Source organism: Octopus sinensis, linkage group LG13 (genome assembly GCF_006345805.1).
Source record: "Octopus sinensis linkage group LG13, ASM634580v1, whole genome shotgun sequence".
NCBI classification, from domain to species: domain Eukaryota; kingdom Metazoa; phylum Mollusca; class Cephalopoda; order Octopoda; family Octopodidae; genus Octopus; species Octopus sinensis.
This window is the reverse complement of record NC_043009.1, coordinates 36,351,066-36,369,330: the sequence shown is the minus strand read 5'-3', so window position 1 is coordinate 36,369,330 and position 18,265 is coordinate 36,351,066. Positions and strand designations below refer to the sequence as shown.

At 36.3% G+C, this 18,265-nt stretch overlaps 1 protein-coding gene across 4 annotated transcripts in view; it reads left to right on the top strand.

Annotated features, from left to right (window-relative positions):
- Positions 1 to 18,265, top strand: part of LOC115218415 (transcription initiation factor TFIID subunit 1) — a 79,983-nt gene that overhangs the window by 22,512 nt on the left and 39,206 nt on the right. For all 4 annotated transcript variants that reach the window (XM_029788216.2, XM_029788215.2, XM_036508307.1 and 1 more), the window contains exons 16-27: positions 2,017 to 2,207; positions 3,139 to 3,253; positions 5,113 to 5,254; positions 7,252 to 7,382; positions 8,072 to 8,152; positions 8,735 to 9,004; positions 9,121 to 9,205; positions 11,145 to 11,241; positions 11,851 to 11,974; positions 13,969 to 14,157; positions 15,455 to 15,591; positions 17,450 to 17,509. In XM_029788216.2, the coding sequence (XP_029644076.1) occupies positions 2,017 to 2,207; positions 3,139 to 3,253; positions 5,113 to 5,254; positions 7,252 to 7,382; positions 8,072 to 8,152; positions 8,735 to 9,004; positions 9,121 to 9,205; positions 11,145 to 11,241; positions 11,851 to 11,974; positions 13,969 to 14,157; positions 15,455 to 15,591; positions 17,450 to 17,509 (1,622 nt within the window). The remainder of the gene's footprint in view (positions 1 to 2,016; positions 2,208 to 3,138; positions 3,254 to 5,112; positions 5,255 to 7,251; positions 7,383 to 8,071; positions 8,153 to 8,734; positions 9,005 to 9,120; positions 9,206 to 11,144; positions 11,242 to 11,850; positions 11,975 to 13,968; positions 14,158 to 15,454; positions 15,592 to 17,449; positions 17,510 to 18,265) is intronic.

Genomic DNA, 18,265 nt, shown 5'->3' with positions numbered 1-18,265 from the left:
TGTGTTTTTTGGTTTTCTTCTAACACACATCCTTCTACTGTCAGTACATAATAACTTGTTGTTTATATGCATTAAATGTTCATACTAGCACAATCATTTGTCTGGTGCCACATCAGTTGTTGCTTTTAATATCCAGTCACCTTCTCTGTTTATTTACCCTCTGTCTTTCATTGCTATTAATTGTACTTTGTGTTCAGTGGTTGAAAGATCTGTTGCAAGTTTCACTTGTCAGAAGGGTTAACTCTTTTACTCTTGACCCACATGAGACTAATCTCTGGTTCTTATACTTAAACCTTTGTTTCACCCTTTAGTGTTCAGATTACTCTGTTAAATGTAATACTTTTTCACTCAAATTGTTTTTAATTAATCATGCATTATCTTATAGCTTTGAGGTTTCAATGACGTGATTGCTTATTTTTAGAATGTCAATGTAGGTTAGGTGTGAGAGGTTAGATATGGCTAGTTCAAATATAAAACAAGTAGAATATTTAGGCCAGATGTGACTGGTTTAAACACTAAAGGGTTAAAAATATTCATATTTACATTAATACATTCCATCATACAATTTTATTTGAAAATGTTCCAAACACTGGCTAAATTTAGGCATTTTACTAAATCCCTTGAAATTATTAATTATTTTAAAGGTTAATTGAAACTTAATACAGTGTATTTCTTTAAAAATATGGCTATTAAAGGGTTAAAGCCAGTTAATGAAAATTAGTGAAGTACTTGTTAGTTATACAGTTATTTCTGCCTAACTGAACTTTGTTTTGTATCAGTTTACAGATGGGTTGTTTACTGAACCATTGGAAGTTTATTTGTCTTGGTTATCTACAGCAGCAATGACAATGTGTGAGCTTGACAGTTTGACCAGAATCTCAATATTTTATTGACTTGCCTTCTGTTGACTTCACTCACACTTCATCCCATCTTTCAATTATTTTGCAGTGACTATGAGCAAGGCACAGCTTCTCATGGGGTGGCAGTATGGTTAAGGACTTTGCTTCCCAACCATATGGTTAAAGGTTCAGTCCCACTGCATGGCTCCTTCTAATTTTAGTAAAACCCGAAGTTGACTAATGTCTTGTGGTAGATGAAAACTGAAAGAAACCTGTTGTATGTGTGTGTGTGTGTGTGTGTGCACGTGTGCACGTATGTGTAAGTATATGTATATATGTATGTGTGTGTGTATATATATATATCAGAGAGTTCAGAGAGCTCCTACCTCAGCTGGTCACAAAGGGCCTCTTGCTCAGAGTAAAAGTTAGACTGTATGACGCATTCCATACCAGCATGGAAAGCGGACGTTATATGATGACGACGATGATGATGCACATGTGTGTATGTATGTATATGTGTGTTTTTGTCTTGACATCATGTGATAGTTGTAAGCAAGTGCCACCATCATACAAATGGTGTTATTTGTTTCCAATTTTCAATGGAATAACATCTAGCTATGGGAAAATATTATCTTACTTGAAAACAGGTGAGGCTTAATGACAGGAAGGGTATCTGGCCATAGAAAAATCTGCCTCAGTGAATTCTGTCCAATTAATTTCCATGCAAGCATGGGAGAATGGTCATTAAAATTATGATGAAGAACTGTACTTCAATTAAGTAGACTTATCTATAGAGAATTATGTGCCTTGGCTATGATGCATGTGCAGAGAGAGAGAGAGAGAGAGAGGGAGAGGGAGAGAGAGAGAGAAAGAGAGAGAGAGAGATTTGTCAAATGTTACCTTTCATAACAGAAAAACACCCACTATATTACATAGAAAGTGATATTTATTTGGGAATTTCATTATTTCAGTTTTCTAATCTCAGTATTATTATTATTATTATTGCTGAAAATAATATACTACAATAGGTTTTATTTCTTTATATGAAAAAAGATTTCATTTATTTTATAATTCTGTTTTTCATTTTCAAAAGGATTTGTATTTATCTAACCTTATTTTTTTTTTTTTACTTTGTTGATTTTTGTCTTGTAAACAATTTTTTTTTTCTCATTCACAGAAACCAGGGAAAGATTCTAATCCACCACAGTATATTTATGGGGAACTGGCATATGCTCACACATCTCCATTCTTGGGCAGTTTGGCTCCCGGTCTGTGCCTTCAAGCCTTCGAAAATAATTTATTCCGAGCTCCTGTTTATGAACACTGTATGCCCGAAACTGATTTCTTAATTATACGAACCAGGCAGCAGTAAGTAGAGTTTGGATATCAAATAAAATCACTAGAAAACCTGATGAAACTTGTTTCGGTGTGCAACACCAAGTGTTAATACTATAGAAAGTCAATATATGATGGTATTGTGAGTGTTTGTTGTAAGGAGAGGAAATATCTTAACATTTTTGGTAGTGACCTTCACCATCTAATGGAGAGTGTTAGCATACCTCATATTTTTTTTACTTTTATTGCATTTCAGAAATAATTTTCACATTCACAATCTAAATTTTGATAGAGTTTGATTATTTTGAAATTTTGTGTTTGTTAAATTGTTGAGGAAATAGATAAATGGATAATTATTGGATTATTGAATTATAAGTTTTGTTTATGTTTTTAATGAATAATCTTTTACATTTTAGACCCAATAAAGGATGATATTATTATTATTGTTATTATTATTATTATTATTATTATAATAATAATAATATTTTGGGCAGCAAGCTGGCTAAATTGTTAGTATGCCAGGTGAAATGTTTAGAGGTATTTCATCTGTCTTCACATCCTGAGTTTAAATTCCGCCAAGGTTGACTTTGCCTCTCATCCTTTTGGGGTTGATAAAATAAGTATCAGTTGTGTACTGGAGTTGATATAATTGTCTATCCCCCACCCTTAAATTTCAGGCCTTGTGCCTATAGTAGAAAGGATTATTATTATATTTTACTTCTCAGAACTCTCTATCTTAGTTGCTCTTGTTAATTCTTTGAGAGTGGACAGCAACCTGTTGTCAAAGGTCTCACAGGGTCTTTTTCCACAAATTATAAGACTTGGTACCTTGATGTTAAGCATTGTGGAAGATACTTAATACCAATCTCGAAATTCTTGCTGTCCCCAAAAAGGTAGTTTTTTGAGCATGCTCTACCCTCATGTTGTTGTTGTTATTATTATTATTATCTTATGATCTTTGCAGCTATTACATTCGTGAACTAACCTGTATCTATATCGTCGGTCAAGAATGTGCACTATATGAAGTACCAGGCCCAAACTCCAAAAGAGCCAATAACTTCATCCGGGACTTTCTGCAGGTACACTTAAAATGTTTGCATATTGTGGGTGGCTGATGGCATTTGGCTATGTTTTTTTTTTATGCTCTAAGTTCAAATCCTGCCAAGGTTAATGTTGCCTTTCATCCTTCCAAGGCCAACAAAATAAGTACCAGTAAATATACTATGTGTGTGTATGTCCTTTTGTTACTGTTTTCCTCTGGAAATATATTGCATTTGGAACATAAATTAAAACAAAATGTTGATGAAAGGTTTTGATTTAGATAGGGCTTATCTAGAATGGGTTGGTATCAAAAGGGATGTACATACATTGCCATTTCAAATCTTGGACAATCCATCTCAAAAATGAAAGTTAAAAAAATTAGCAAAAAAAAGTCCAAACAATTAAAGAAACAAAAAAAGTAAAAGAAGTAGCCAAAAGCAGTCAAAAATTAGCAAAAAAGGTCAGAAATAAGCAAAACAGTTGATTATAGGTAGAGGCTGTAGAAATGTTCTTCGAAAATTAATAGAAAGTCGAATAGGTGAGACAAAGTACATTTTTCCCATTGTATAGTGGACAGCCAAAAGCAGGACACATCTAAAACAAAAGACTGACCTTTCAATGACAGAAATGTTTACAAGTCAAGTGTTCGCTATACATAATCCAGTATGAAGATGCAAAGACAAAGAGATTTGGGAATTTCTTGACAAGCAACAATTGTGTTCTGAATGAAGAAGACATGTGTAGACTGAAGAGAAATGATGATAGTGTGATCTGTTGGATGTTTAACTTCAGCACACCACAAAGTGCAAATGTATTTAGAAAAAAGTTGGGCATAAGAGGAATCAAATGTAACATGCAAGAGAGAAGACTACATTGGTTTAGACATGTGATACATATGAATGAGGACAGCTGCATAAAGAAGTTCCTGTTACTGAAAATGGATAGTATCTGCGGAAAAGGAAAACCCAGGAAGGTGTGGGATGAAGTAATAAGGACCAATCTCAGGACGTTGGGCCTCACAGAGGAAACAACAATGGACTGAGATGTTTGGCGATATGGAGGTTCTTGAGAAGACCCACCCAAGTCAGCAAAACTGAGTTCTAAAAGTGCTGTGTGCCTCACCCACTCAAACTTGACTAGAAAACTTCTCACAGACCCTACACAACAAACCAAACTATATCTCTTCATTTTTTTCCTTTCCTTGCATTTCCACTTCATGTATTATGCTTACCTTCCACTCCTCAATCCTGTCCTCTTGGCCCTGTGTCACTGTATCATATATCATTGCCATCTGCTAGCCCCCGACCTGTGTGTTCCACCCACACATAACAAGAAAACTTTTCACACACCCTAACCCAACAACCCAATTTACATCTCTACATCTGAAAGAAGCTCATCGCATATATATATATATATATATATATATATATATATTTAAATAAATGTGTGTGTGTGTGTATGTTTGTATGTTTGTGCGACTGTGTTTGTCTCCCCCACCATCACTTGACAACTGGTGTTGATGTGTTTATGTCCCTGTAACTTAGTGGATCGACAAAAGAGGCTGATAGGATAAGTACCAGGCTTACAAAGAATAAGTCCTGAGGTTGATTTGTTTGACTAAAGGCAGTGCTCCAGCATGGCCACAGTGAAATGAGTGAAACATTAAAAAAGAGTAAAAAAAAAGAAAAAGAAAAAGAAAATTTACTAACAATGCAGTGGAAACATTTGATGTTATGAGGCTGAAGTGACTGTTGTACATGAAACAACATAACGTGTATCGATTCCCCCAGTATTGCCCAGAACAGTCCCACTGTAATACTCCATTGAACTACTTGGTGTCTTTTGGATCTATGTTTTTCTTTTATAACAACTGTTTTTTGTCTGTCCACTTTGACAGGTTTTCATATACCGTCTGTTTTGGAAGAGTAAAGACAATCCTCGTCGTATCAAAATGGACGACATCAAGAAAGCCTTCCCGTCTCACTCAGAGAGCAGTATACGCAAACGACTGAAACTGTGTGCTGACTTCAAGAGAACCGGTAACTACATAAGATATACTCCTTCCTTTTCTTTTCCTGTTGTTGACCTACTTGAAATAACAGTCGAATCTTTCCCCTGTGGTCATTGATATTACAAGTCTAGTCTGGCTGGAACAACTTTGATTGTGGGTCTGTTGGATCTGAACTGACCTATGCTAAACAACAACTACAACAGCAATTAATAACAATACCCTCACTACCACCACCACCACCACCATCATTACTGTACAATGTTCCATGTGTTCTAAGCTCTGGAATGGTCTCATGTCTTTTCTGTAAGTGATGGACATTCCTCAACTGGTTAAATATCTGAGATGAACACAACTCTCCATGTGTGGTTGTGTGACATCTAAGTTGTGAAGTCATTGTCATTACAATTTTTTTTATTAATTAGTCATTAGTACCTTGTTACTAGTATAAACTTCCTTATTAATTATTCATTACTGCCTCATTATTAATCACAACCTTCTGACTTCATTGGTTAGGCCATTCCTATGGTGCTCTTTGACATGCTAGAAATGACAGCTAAATCTATCCCGTATTACAAGGGCTGACTTAAAGTTGAACAACAATAACCACAACAAGAACAAGTACAGCATCAATATCAACAGCAGCCACATCATTGCTACTACCATTAATATTGATGAAATAAACTTTGCTGATAAAACCAAGAAAATGTGCTTTTGAAAAATACCCTGTGTAGATTTTCTGCTATCTGAGTTTCACAGAGTATCCTTTGTCATTACCATCACCAATGAACCAGTGATTGTTCTATAAGCAATGATGCTGTTCTTCAATAAATGTATGTGATACGGAAAACAATAACAATTCAATTCTAATGTTCTGGTGACATGCAAAGGTATCTGTGCTGCTGACACATAAAAGGCACCCATGCCGATGACATGTTAAAGGCACCTGTGCCAGTGACACATAAAGGACATCCAAGACACTCTATGGAGTGGTTGGCATTAGGAGGGGCATCCAGCTGTAGAAACCAAACCAAAACAAACTGGAGCCTGGTGCAGCTCTCCAGCTTACCAGTTCCAGCATGGAAAACGGACGCTAAATGATAATGAATGTTTTGTTTGGTTTTATTACTGTATTTGGTAACTAAAGAAATGAATGGAGGTTATCAAGGCTGATGCCATAGTAAATACATACTGCTTACCTTGATGGGCTGACTGCCAGGTGGCTTGCAGGCCTCCACATTTTCTTTATTGTTGCTTTCCATTCTTCCTTACTTGTTGCAGTCTTTAAGCCTGGTGCTTTTCTGTTGTTCTCTTTTGCCAAACTGCTAAGTAATTGAAATGTAAACACACCAGTGTCGCCTTACTGGCACTTATGCCTTTGCTAGTAGGGTGCCAAGAGCACCATCCGAGCGTGATCGTTACCAGAGCAGCCAACTGTCTTCCGTACCCATGGCATGTAAAAGGGCACCATTCGAGTGTGATTGTTACCAACATCGCTTCACTGGCACCTGTGTCGGCGGCACGTGTAAAAAGATTCGAGCAAGCGAGGTCGTTGCCAGTGCCGCCTGACTGGCCCCCATGCCAGTGGCACGTAAAAAGCACCCACTACACTCTCGGAGTGGTTGGCATTAGGAAGGGCATCCAGCTGTAGAAACTCTGCCAGATCAAGATTGGAGCCTGGTGCAGCCATCTGGCTCACCAGCCCTCAGTCAAAATCGTCCAACCCATGCTAGCATGGAAAGCGGACGTTAAACGATGATGATGATGACTAGAACTAACTGTCAAACAGTGGTGAAAGACAAACAAGCGCACACACACACACATGACAGGCTTCTTCCAGTTTCTGTCTACCAATTCCACTCACAAGGCTTTGGCCAGCCCAAGGCTATAGTAGAAGACACTTGCCAAAGGTGCCACATTGTGGGACTGAACCTCAAACCATGTCGTTGGGAAGTTTGAGAAAGGATGATGATATTGGTAATATTTTATAACTGCATTCTGAACTGGAAATAAATGTCTTTTTACCAGGAATGGACTCAAACTGGTGGGTATTGAAACCAGACTTTCGTTTACCCACTGAAGAAGAGATGCGAGCAATGGTGTCCCCTGAACAATGTTGTGGCTATTATGCCATGCTGGCTGCTGAGCAAAGATTAAAAGTAAGCTAATGGCCATCAGTGGTCTCTTATTTCATTTGTTCTGTTCTTCATTTTCGCTCTTGTTTTAGTTTTCTTTTGATTTTCAGTAGAATTCTTTACTTTCCTCTCATTCTCACTCTCTGTTTTTCTCTGTCTTTCTATTTTCTGTTTTCACTCTCTTCAATTCTGCTTTCTGTCCTTCCTCTCTTCCTCCTTCTTTCCACCCTTCACTCCCTTCTTTCTTTCCCCCCCTCTATCTTCCTTTCTTCCTCCCTTCTCCTTTTCTCTGTCTCTCTCCATCCCTTTTCCTTCTGTCCCATCAATCCATAATATCTTAATCTTTCCTACATCATACACTCTGTCTTTTCACCTCTTTCTCTCAATCTAACCTTATTTATGGTGATGGATGGCAACCTCAGTAGAATGTTGGACTTTACACTTTGCAGTACATTCCCTCTCTCTCTCTTTCTCTCTCTCTCTCTCTCTCTCTCTCTCTCTCTCTCGTAGGTATTTAGTCCTATTCTTTCAGTTCTCAGCTGAAATATCACTGGGAGCTGGTGGTTGACTTCAGTCAAATACTGTGGAGGTTGTTGACTATAGTCAAATACTGGCTAGTCATGCTCCTCCCTCATCCTTATACTAAAGTTAAATAATTGTTAACCTTATTTGAACATTTCATTTAATGTGTTGGTCTTTTTTTTTTTTTACAGGATGCAGGATATGGTGAAAAGTCTCTGTTTGCCCCTGAAGATGATAATGAAGAAGAGACACAAATGAAGATTGATGATGAGGTTACTAAAATTAATTAGCTTGCTAATGTTAACTAATTCATATCCCAGCCTGTTACAAATACTATTGTGTGGAAATGAAACAAAAAAAATTTTGCTGTTGTAAGCACTATGTGATTAACAAGTGTTCTGTTAAACCATGGCACTTCAGTTCTAACTCTTCTATGGTTATGGATATGGTTTAGAGATTTGAATATGTTTAATTGGCAGACTTGTCCTAGCTATACAAAGACCAAGTCTTCAGCAGTTAATTACCCCATAACAACCCATTAACCCTTTTGTTACCAACCCATCTGAAACCGGCTCTGGCTCTGTAATACAAATGTCTTGCTTTCATAATTTTTGAATTAAAATCTTCCACCAAACCTTTCTCACAATTTATGTTCCTAACAGTAGCTTAATGATAACTAAGTTATTTTACTAAATTCTTTGTTATATTTAAAGTAATTGAAAGAAACACAGAGCATCTCAAAATAAATATGGTAACGAAAAGGTTAAGCAGTTATGGGACAAATCTATTATTATTTTTGTTATTTGACTTGATGTGAAGTTTTGTAAATGAGATCTACTTTCTTTTTAATGTAGGTACGGACAGCACCTTGGAACACAACAAGAGCCTTTATTTCTGCTATGAAGGGCAAGTGCCTTCTTGATCTAACTGGAGTTGCTGATCCGACAGGTTGCGGGGAAGGTTTCTCCTATGTGAAGGTACCCAATAAACCTCAACCAAAGGAAGAAGGGAATAGTCAGACCCCTGTGAAGCGTACAGTTACAGGGACTGATGCTGATTTACGAAGACTTAATCTTAAAGATGCAAAACAACTTCTCCGCAAATTTGGGGTGCAGGAATCAGAGGTAAGTTAATGGATATGTTATAGTGGATCTGTCATTTGTTCATAAATGTGTGTAATATTTAATCAAAGATATCTGTTTGTCAATTAATCAGCTACTTATAAATTTTCTTGTTTTAGATTAAAAAATTATCTCGATGGGAAGTTATTGATGTTGTGAGAACCATGTCAACAGCTCAGGCTAAAACAGGACAAGATGGTACAGGTGTGTATCCCCTAAAGGTTTTCTAAATGAATCACTATAATACTAACTTGGTAATATAGTACTATATTAGACCCTGAGTGTTGTAGCTGATTAGGTTGGTAGACATCAGTCTATTAATTTGAATAAGATTTGGTTATTTATATCTTGTAACTATAGCAACATTGTGTTTATGCAACAAGATACTTAAACTACCTGTGTACCTAACTACAAATAATGACCATATGTAGATACAGACGTACTGCTTGTCCCTGAAAGCAGAGGGAGCACTGTGTTTTACTACACTGCATTACTGAATTGAATTTCTTCCACAAATATCAAGTAATGGAGGATGGGTTCAGGTAGGTTGTGTTCACCCATTCTCGTATTGTTTTTTTTTTTTTTTTGTTTTGTTATATTTCATATTTCCAAGGAAGAAGAATGTTATTCATAGCCTTTGGAAACTGTTACAGAGTAGTGAGATTAATGTGATTGATGTTTGACTTAACATTTTGAATCTTGGTGAGCGAAAGGTGAGTTGGTGGGTGGGTGGGAGCAAATGGTTTTGGTCAGAGTGGAAATTCCAGAGATTAGCAATTCTGTAGTGTTGGAAGGACTAGGCGAGGTGTTTAGTATAGGACCTGGTAGTTATAAGTGGAATGAACCATATTTGGTGAAGAAAAGGAGGGGGTTTGGATGCTTCAGGTGAGTTTTAAACAGAGTAGGAGGTAGAGATGGTACATGTTTTGCTACTTCAGGAGCAGAGTCAAGCTGCAGGAGTGCTTAGATTATAATTCTGTTTCTTCTTGCACTGCATAAATTGGTGATTCACTTCCAGCTATTATTTAACAAATAAATTATAAAGGGCTCTATACATATGAAAATGGATTACCTCTGGTTTCCTGACAGACAAAAGACAGGACATACCATTCTGTCACAAGGTAACTTAACAATTGTGCTGTTTGGAGAGGTGTGGGTCCCTACCAGGTCAAATTGCTCTAAATATGGTACATGAAGATAACATTTTCATGTTGTGAAGCAACACTTAGTTGGATGCTCCAAGTGCTTTTGTATGTTTAACCACAACCGATCATCGGGGTAACATTTTATAGCATTATGTTGATCTTGATCATTGTAAAGTAATGCTGTACAGTGTTCCCCTGATGGTCCATTGTGATGAAGCATCTAATTGTACTTGGAGCATCTGATGTAAAGGTTCCAAACAATCATAATGGTGAAATGTACATAGGGAACAAATGACATGAACTAGTGTTTATTATAATTTTTCCTACATGAGTGTGTGTGTGTGTGCATGCATGTATGCAAATAAAATGTAAAGGCCTCCTCATCTCTGATGATGCTCTTAAGAGCTGATAGATTATCTCTGATTTCATGGCATTAGGTAGATAAATGATAAATTAATCTTCTTGGACAAGGCACTCTCCTCTATTACATGTGACTAACAGGTGTGTTGTTTGATGACGTCTTGACCCCTTACAAGGTCTACTTACAAGAAGATCCCATGTGTGTGTGTGTGTGTGTGGGAATATTTCCAGCACACATCTTTGACACTGATCAAAACTTTGATGTTATGTTTACATTTTTAGAAAGTGCAGAGCTACAGGATGTTATGTTTACATTCTCAGTAAACAATACATCCTGCAGCTCTGCCCTTTTAAAGATCAGTGGAATATAAAATCCAGTTCTTGAAGAACACATAAGGGTTGGTGACAAGAAGAGCATCCAGTCATGAAATACTACCTTTGTGTCCGTTGTGTAACCTATGTCATGATGGAAAATATGGATGTAAAACAGAAACAAACTCAGGATGATTGAATTGTATAAAGTTGACCACCCCATCCATGAGGCAGTCTAGCTATGACCTACCAGTTAGATTGACATTCCTGTTCACTTTTTGATGTTATATTTCTTCATAGTGTTTCACTGATAAAATTTATTACAGGTTGGAGTAAGTTTGCTCGTGGTAACCGATTCTCTGTGGCAGAGCACCAAGAGCGCTACAAAGAGGAATGTCAACGGATATTTGATTTACAAAACAAGTGAGTTCACTTAGGGTTGTTCTCCTTCTTGCAGCCATCATTTCACTCGATATATTTACACACACACACATACACACACTCATCATCAACATCATTTTCGTCTACACATATTTTTCCATGTTTGCATACATACTCCCCCATTACACATCGTATAAATAAATGTGTGTGTTTGTGGTTGCGTATATACATATATATTTGTGTGCATGTGTGTGCGTGTGCGCATGTGTATAGCACATATATTTATGTATATGCATGTATGTCAATGATGGTGGTGGAAGGGATGGTGATAGTAGCAGTGGTACGATATGTCGGAGGATGTTGGAAAATCCATCTTAAAAGTTGAGTTTTAGGTAACCACATATGTACATAGTAAAAAAGTAAGCACACACACACACGCACACACTCACACAAGCACACACACACATACACGTGCACACACACTCATACTCATACACATTGTACAAAAGATAATTGTTATGTTTATGTGAATGCATCTGTGTATATTTGTAAGATAAGGGGAAAAACAGAGAGAGAGAGAGAGACAGAGGAAGAGGAAGAAAGCAAAATAGTTTTATTGTTGACAATTATTTGTTTTTTTCTATGTTTTAGGGTTCTCTCATCGAAAGAAGTTTTATCAACTGATGAAAATTCAAGCTCTGGTGATGATTCAGATTTTGAAGAAATGGGTAAAAATATTGAAAACATGTTGGCTAATAAGAAAACAAGTTCACAGGTTAGTAATTGTTTTCTTCTTTTGCTGTTTCTGATCTAAACACTATATTCATTGCAATTTCTTTTATTTAACCTATTGAGAAATTTAGAGAAATTTCCATCAGTCTTGTAAGTGAAATTTTGTAGGTAGGAACTGTGCAGAATTCAGTTGTGTGTATATATGTGGCTGCGTGGTGAAGAAGTTTTTTTCCCAACCATATGGTCTTGGGTTCAGTTCCACTTTGTAGCACATTTGGTAAGTGTCTCCTACTATGGCCCCAGGCTTACCAAAGCTTTGCGAGCAGATTTGGTTGACAGAATCTGAAAGTTGTGCACGCACACACACACACACACACACACAACACACACACACACAAACACAAACACACATGCCCGCATGTGTGTGTATGTGTATCTGTACTACATGTGTTTGTCCTTGACCTGACATCTCATGATGGTAATAAACAAAAATCTACTTCATATAAATGATGCTCTTTGTTTTCCTGTGGAAAGGCATGTCACCTTGCTTGGAAATGGGTGAGGGTTCGCATGTGGCTGTAAAAAATCTGCCTCAAAAAATTCCTTCTGACCCATGCAAGCATGGAAAAGTGAACATTAAATGATGATGTACTATTATAAGGTTTTAGAGTGTGCTTCTTTTTTAGATATATGAGCTACTGGATATATATATATATATATATATATATATATATATCTATATATATATAACAAGGTGTGCTGAAAAGTACCTGTCTTTGGATAAAAGAAAATACAGTTAATTATAATTTTATTGCCGCTGTCTTTCAGTTCTTCTAAGCCCTGTAAAAGAACTTGAAAGATTGGGCCTCTAACCAGACCTTTAGCGATACCCTTAAAGCCAGGAACTTTTTAACACCCCTTTGTGTGTGTGACTGGAGCCTGGTGCAGCCTTCTGGCTTCCCAGATCCCCGGTCGAACCGTCCAACCCATGCTAGCATGGAGAATGGACGTTAAACGTTGATGATGATGATGATGATATTTTGTAATATTTCTGTTTGTTGAGTTTTTATAATTTTTGAAATATATAAGTATATATATATATATATATATATATATAATCATCAACAAAACTACTCCATCCCACCACTACCATTGCTTTAATGTCCAATTTTTTTTATACTTGCATGGGTTAGATGGAATTCAATGAGGCAAATTTTCTATGGTCAGCTGACATTCCTCTCACTTATCTTCACTTGTTTTGAAGCAAGATAGTTTCCCATGGCCAGATGTATTTCATGGACGATTGGAAACCTATGACACTGCTTCTATGACAGTGATGCTCATTTACAATAATTGTGTTGGTGGTGGCAGTTGTGTTGTTAGTGGAAGTGATGGTGACAGCATCATGACTAAGAGAGACACCCACACACCCAAATCTGAACTCCCTCCTTGCAACTGACTTGTTTCAGTTTCCATCTGCCAAATCCACTCACAACATTATGTGTTGTATTTATTAACAGAGAATGTTTTGTTATTAAAGAAAACATTTGATATGAATATTGTAGATATGAATGTTGTGCCCTGTGTCTATGTTGCAACATTTTTTTTTTGTTCATTAGTAAGATTCTTACATAAGTAACTATGTTCTTTGTCTTATGGAGCTTTGGTTTTCTGGAGCTATAGTAGAAAACACTTGCCTAAGGTGTGATACTATGGAACTAAGTTTGAAACTAGATGATTGGGAAGCAAACTTCAGAGCCATACAGCCAAACCTGTGCCTTATACATATATATATATATGTGTCTTTGTTTGTGTGTGTATGTGCATGAATTTGCTTTGACACTGCTTCTGCCCTACAGTGTGTCAGTAGTTTGACATACAAAGACCAATGGAATAAAAAACATAAATTGAAAACTAGTAAGAATTGGTGTCAAGAAGGGTGTCAAGTTGCAGATTACTACTCTAGTACATCTCTTCTAACTCATGCCTGCATGGAAAATTTGATGTTATTATAATGTGTCGTTGTTTTTGTTCCAGATAAGTCTTGAACGTGAAGAACAGATGCGGAAAGAACTCCAGAAAATGTTGATGGAAGAATCTAATAAAGAAAACGATGAAAAAAAGAAGAAGCAGGCTTCGTCCTCTTCTTCTACTTCTTATCAAGCCCAGGGAAATTCTGTGTCAGCACAAAATAAAGATGATGACGGTGCTTCATTTGCTTCGCTGGTAAAGTATTTCATATAAAACACCACTATTGTACACTTGTACACTATTTATAATTTCTACTCATTTAACATTATGTCTTGTATCTATTAACAGAGAATATTTTGTTATGAATATTGTGCCTTGTGTCTATGTTACAACATTTGTTTTTTTTTTTGTGTTCATTAGTAAGATTCTTACATAAGTAACTATGTTCTTTGTCTTATGGAGCTAACTCCTTCAAACAAATTTTTTTAGTTATTCTTATCAATTCGATATTTTTTTTTATGTATAGCATTTAAATTTGCATTTGCACTTAATTCTAAACATATAAACATGTATTTTTATCTCAATCTCAAACTTGTTAGGGAAAAAAACGATTTAAAATTGATTTCTACCATTGGTACAATGTCACAAGTCTATTGATGAAGGGCCTGGTTAATTTTTTCCTGGTATAAATTTTGTTAGTCTATAGGGAACAGATAACTTTAGCAATATTCAAACTGAACTTACAGCGATAAAACTATATTGCTCTGTTGGATTTTTGCCAGCCCACAGTTTCCTAAATAATATAAAAATTGAATTCTTGTATAAGTGTAAGGCACAAGGCCACACCTTGGCAGGAGAAGGATACTTATTTCCTCAAGGCCAGAGGAATGAAAGGCTAAGAAGACCTCAGCAGATTTTAGCTCTGATGAAATTAATGCTGAAGATATTTTGTCTGCTTCAAGTTTGTTGTCATTCCATAAACAATACAGTATTTAAAATGTTTTCAAATCTATAAATCAATAAAAAGTTTCCTTTTGATGTTTTCTTGATATACTGATGGAAAGAAAGTAGAAAAAAACCCAGCAGAAGACCAGGAAAAAATATTGAAATTTTTTATATAATTTCAATAGACGACAGAATTCCTCTAAAGAATCTGAGAAGAAATAGAAGTTAATGGTGTGGTTTCTCTAATTTATTTCATAGAACAATGTTGCACGTTGTACTTTATATCTTCTATAAACATTCACAAGTTTATGTTTTGATGCATAAATACAACAAATAGTGAAATACTACAGCATTGCCAAGGTTGGTTTTTGGTTTGACTTGTGTCATGTTACAAAGACTCTGCAGAAAATATTACAAGAAAGAGGTACTAAACTTCTCAAGGAAGGAGAAAATTATGAAGAGTAAGATTACAAAAATGGCCTAAATTAGAATCAAAACCACTTTGCAAACATAACTTTCCAGAAGTTTATTACTGTCCCACAAGAATGATGCTACAATACAATACATAAATTTATTAATCAAATAATTTTTTTTCTTTTTTATCTAGGGTGGCAGGAAATTAAAAATTACTCGTACATTCCGAGACGAATCAGGAAAGGAGTTTACTCGATCTGAAATTGTCCGCAAACCAGCTGTGATAGACACTTATGTGAGGATAAGACAAACAAAGGATCCTGCATTTATGTTAGTGGATTAATCTTTACCTTCTTTCCTTCATCATTTCTGAATCTTTTCAGTTAATATATACCTTAATGTATACCTTACTAGAGTGAGAAATTAACTGAAATATTGGTATGTAAAGTTCTTGATATAGTCTGTAGTTGTTGTTTAACCTTGGGTTAATCTATGAACAAAAGCAATTCAAATAGGTGCAGGAGTGGCTGTGTGGTAAGTAGCTTGTTTACCAACCACATGGTTCCGGGTTCAGTCCCACTGCATGGCACCTTGGGCAAGTGTCTTCTACTATAGCCTCGGGCTGACCAAAGCCTTGTGAGTGAATTTGGTAGACGGAAACTGAAAGAAGCCCGTCGTATATATGTATATATATATATATATGTGTGTGTGTTTGTGTGTGTGTGTTTGTCCCCCCAGCATTGTTTGACAACCGTTGTTGGTGTGTTTATGTCCCCGTCACTTAGCAGTTCGGCAAAAAGAGACTGATAGAATAAGTCCTGGGGTCGAGTTGCTCGATTAAAGGCGGTGCTCCAGCATGGCCGCAGTCAAATGACTGAAACAAGTAAAAGAGTAAAACATGATAATTCCATTTTGCACTTGGCCTATGCATATTGAGAATGTCATTGACAGTTTAAGTAGCCTTATTGATGTCACATGAATACTTTGCAGATACAAGGAAGGCTTTGTGTGGTCATTGGACTGGTTTGATAATCATCATTGACATCATTTGAAAGTGGACACTAAATGATGATGATGATGGTATTGCCACTGTTGCTGCTACTAATGCTGTTGTCGTTGTCATCGTCTAGCAAGTCCAGCAACCACATAGAGGTCCCCTTGTGTGTGTGAGGAGTATTTATGTTATGTCAATGAGTCTACTTAAACTCTCAAAAGCTTTTCAAGGATCAGTGCTTAGCTGTGGTTTAACACTGTTAACTAAATAAAAAGATGATTCTTTTTTTGGATAAGATACCAATGTGGTGGTGGTGGTGGTAGTCAAGAGCAGGTTGATTGCAGGTTGCCTTCTCCAAAGAGGACCTATAAAAGGGAACAACTGGAGTAATGAGGCAATGTAGAATTCAAGTGGACTGGCCTCTTGAAAACACGTCAAAATACCTGTCTTAGGTTTGAGCTCAGGATCTACGTACTCTTGTGTGGAAAAACTTTTCTTATTCTTGGGCAGTAAATTGAATCCATCACCTGGTTTAATATTCCCCACACTGGCCCTGGGTTACTTTAAATGGAGTCCATTCTGTTGCAAGTATTTGAGACATGTCACTGGTTTGAGGATAACTTCACTTCCTTTCACAAGTTTCAGAAGTCCTGAAAATAATAAAGGAACATATGTGAGGTGGAGGCTATATTTCTTCTTGATTAACACATGTAAAATAACAAAAACAAAACCACCTAAATGTCCTGAGATATATAGAATTAACCCAAATACCTGCAGTGATATACTCATGATCTATCAGCTGGTATCTCAATGCTGTATCCATGCAAAATGTTTCAGTTCTGCTAGTGATGTAGTGGCTTCAAACTCAGAACATAAAAAAGAGTTGAAGCTAAATACTACTATGTTGCAGAGGTGGTTTAGACTTTAGGGCAGCTCTGATGCTTTGATGGAGCAGGCATCTAAACAAAGGTTAGGGTTCCAGATAGTACCATCCTATTTCTCTTCTTTTTTGCATATCTGAGATTTCATTTGTGTCCTTTCTTTTTTTTTTTAAAAAAAGGGTAAATTTAGCTATCATTTATGTAATATAAATATTATTACTACTATTTTCTCTCTCTCTCCCCCCTCTCTCTGTATGATACTGTATAAATATATATGTATTTTTATATTCTTTCTGTGTATTATTATTTCCAGTAAGCAATTTGCTACCCTTGATGATCAGGTGAAGGAAGAGATGAAGAAAGAACGAAGAAGGTCAGTTGTTTACTTTCCCTGCTTTAATTAAAATTCATCACAACTTCACACATGCACGCACACACACACATGTAGTCATATGTATATATATATACACAATTATATATATACCCTTAATCATTCATTGCATGGTGATTGCCATAAGCTTTAAGCTTATATAAATACTATTATTATTATTTACAGGATTGTAAAACATGATACCATATAACAAAACCATTTGCACTTTTCTATATCTTTTATCTTCTACTTCTCTCTGTCATTAGATTGTGGCCATGCTGGGGTACCACATTGAAGAATTTTTAGTCAAATCAACGTCAGTACTTATTTTTTTTAAAGCCCGGTACTTATTCTATCGGTCCCTTTTGCTGAACCTCTAATTTACAGGGATGTAAACACATGAATACCAGTTGTAAAGCAGTGGTGACACACACACACACACACACACACACACACAGAGGCTTTCTTTCAGTTTCTGTCGACCAAATCCACTCACAAGGCTTTGGTCAGCACAAGACTATAGTAGAAGACGCTTGCCCAAAGTACCACTCAATGGAACTGAACTCGGAACTATATGGTTAGAGAGCAAGCTTCTTACCACACAGCCACACTTGCACCTATAGTTGACACTCTCCTGCTTGTTTATTTCTAAAGATAGATTTCATATTAGTTCTATGACACTTTTCTAGTTTCTAAACTTCTTAGAATTTGTAATTAAGTTTCAAATACAAATCTTCAGTTTTCCGCTGTTCATTTGTT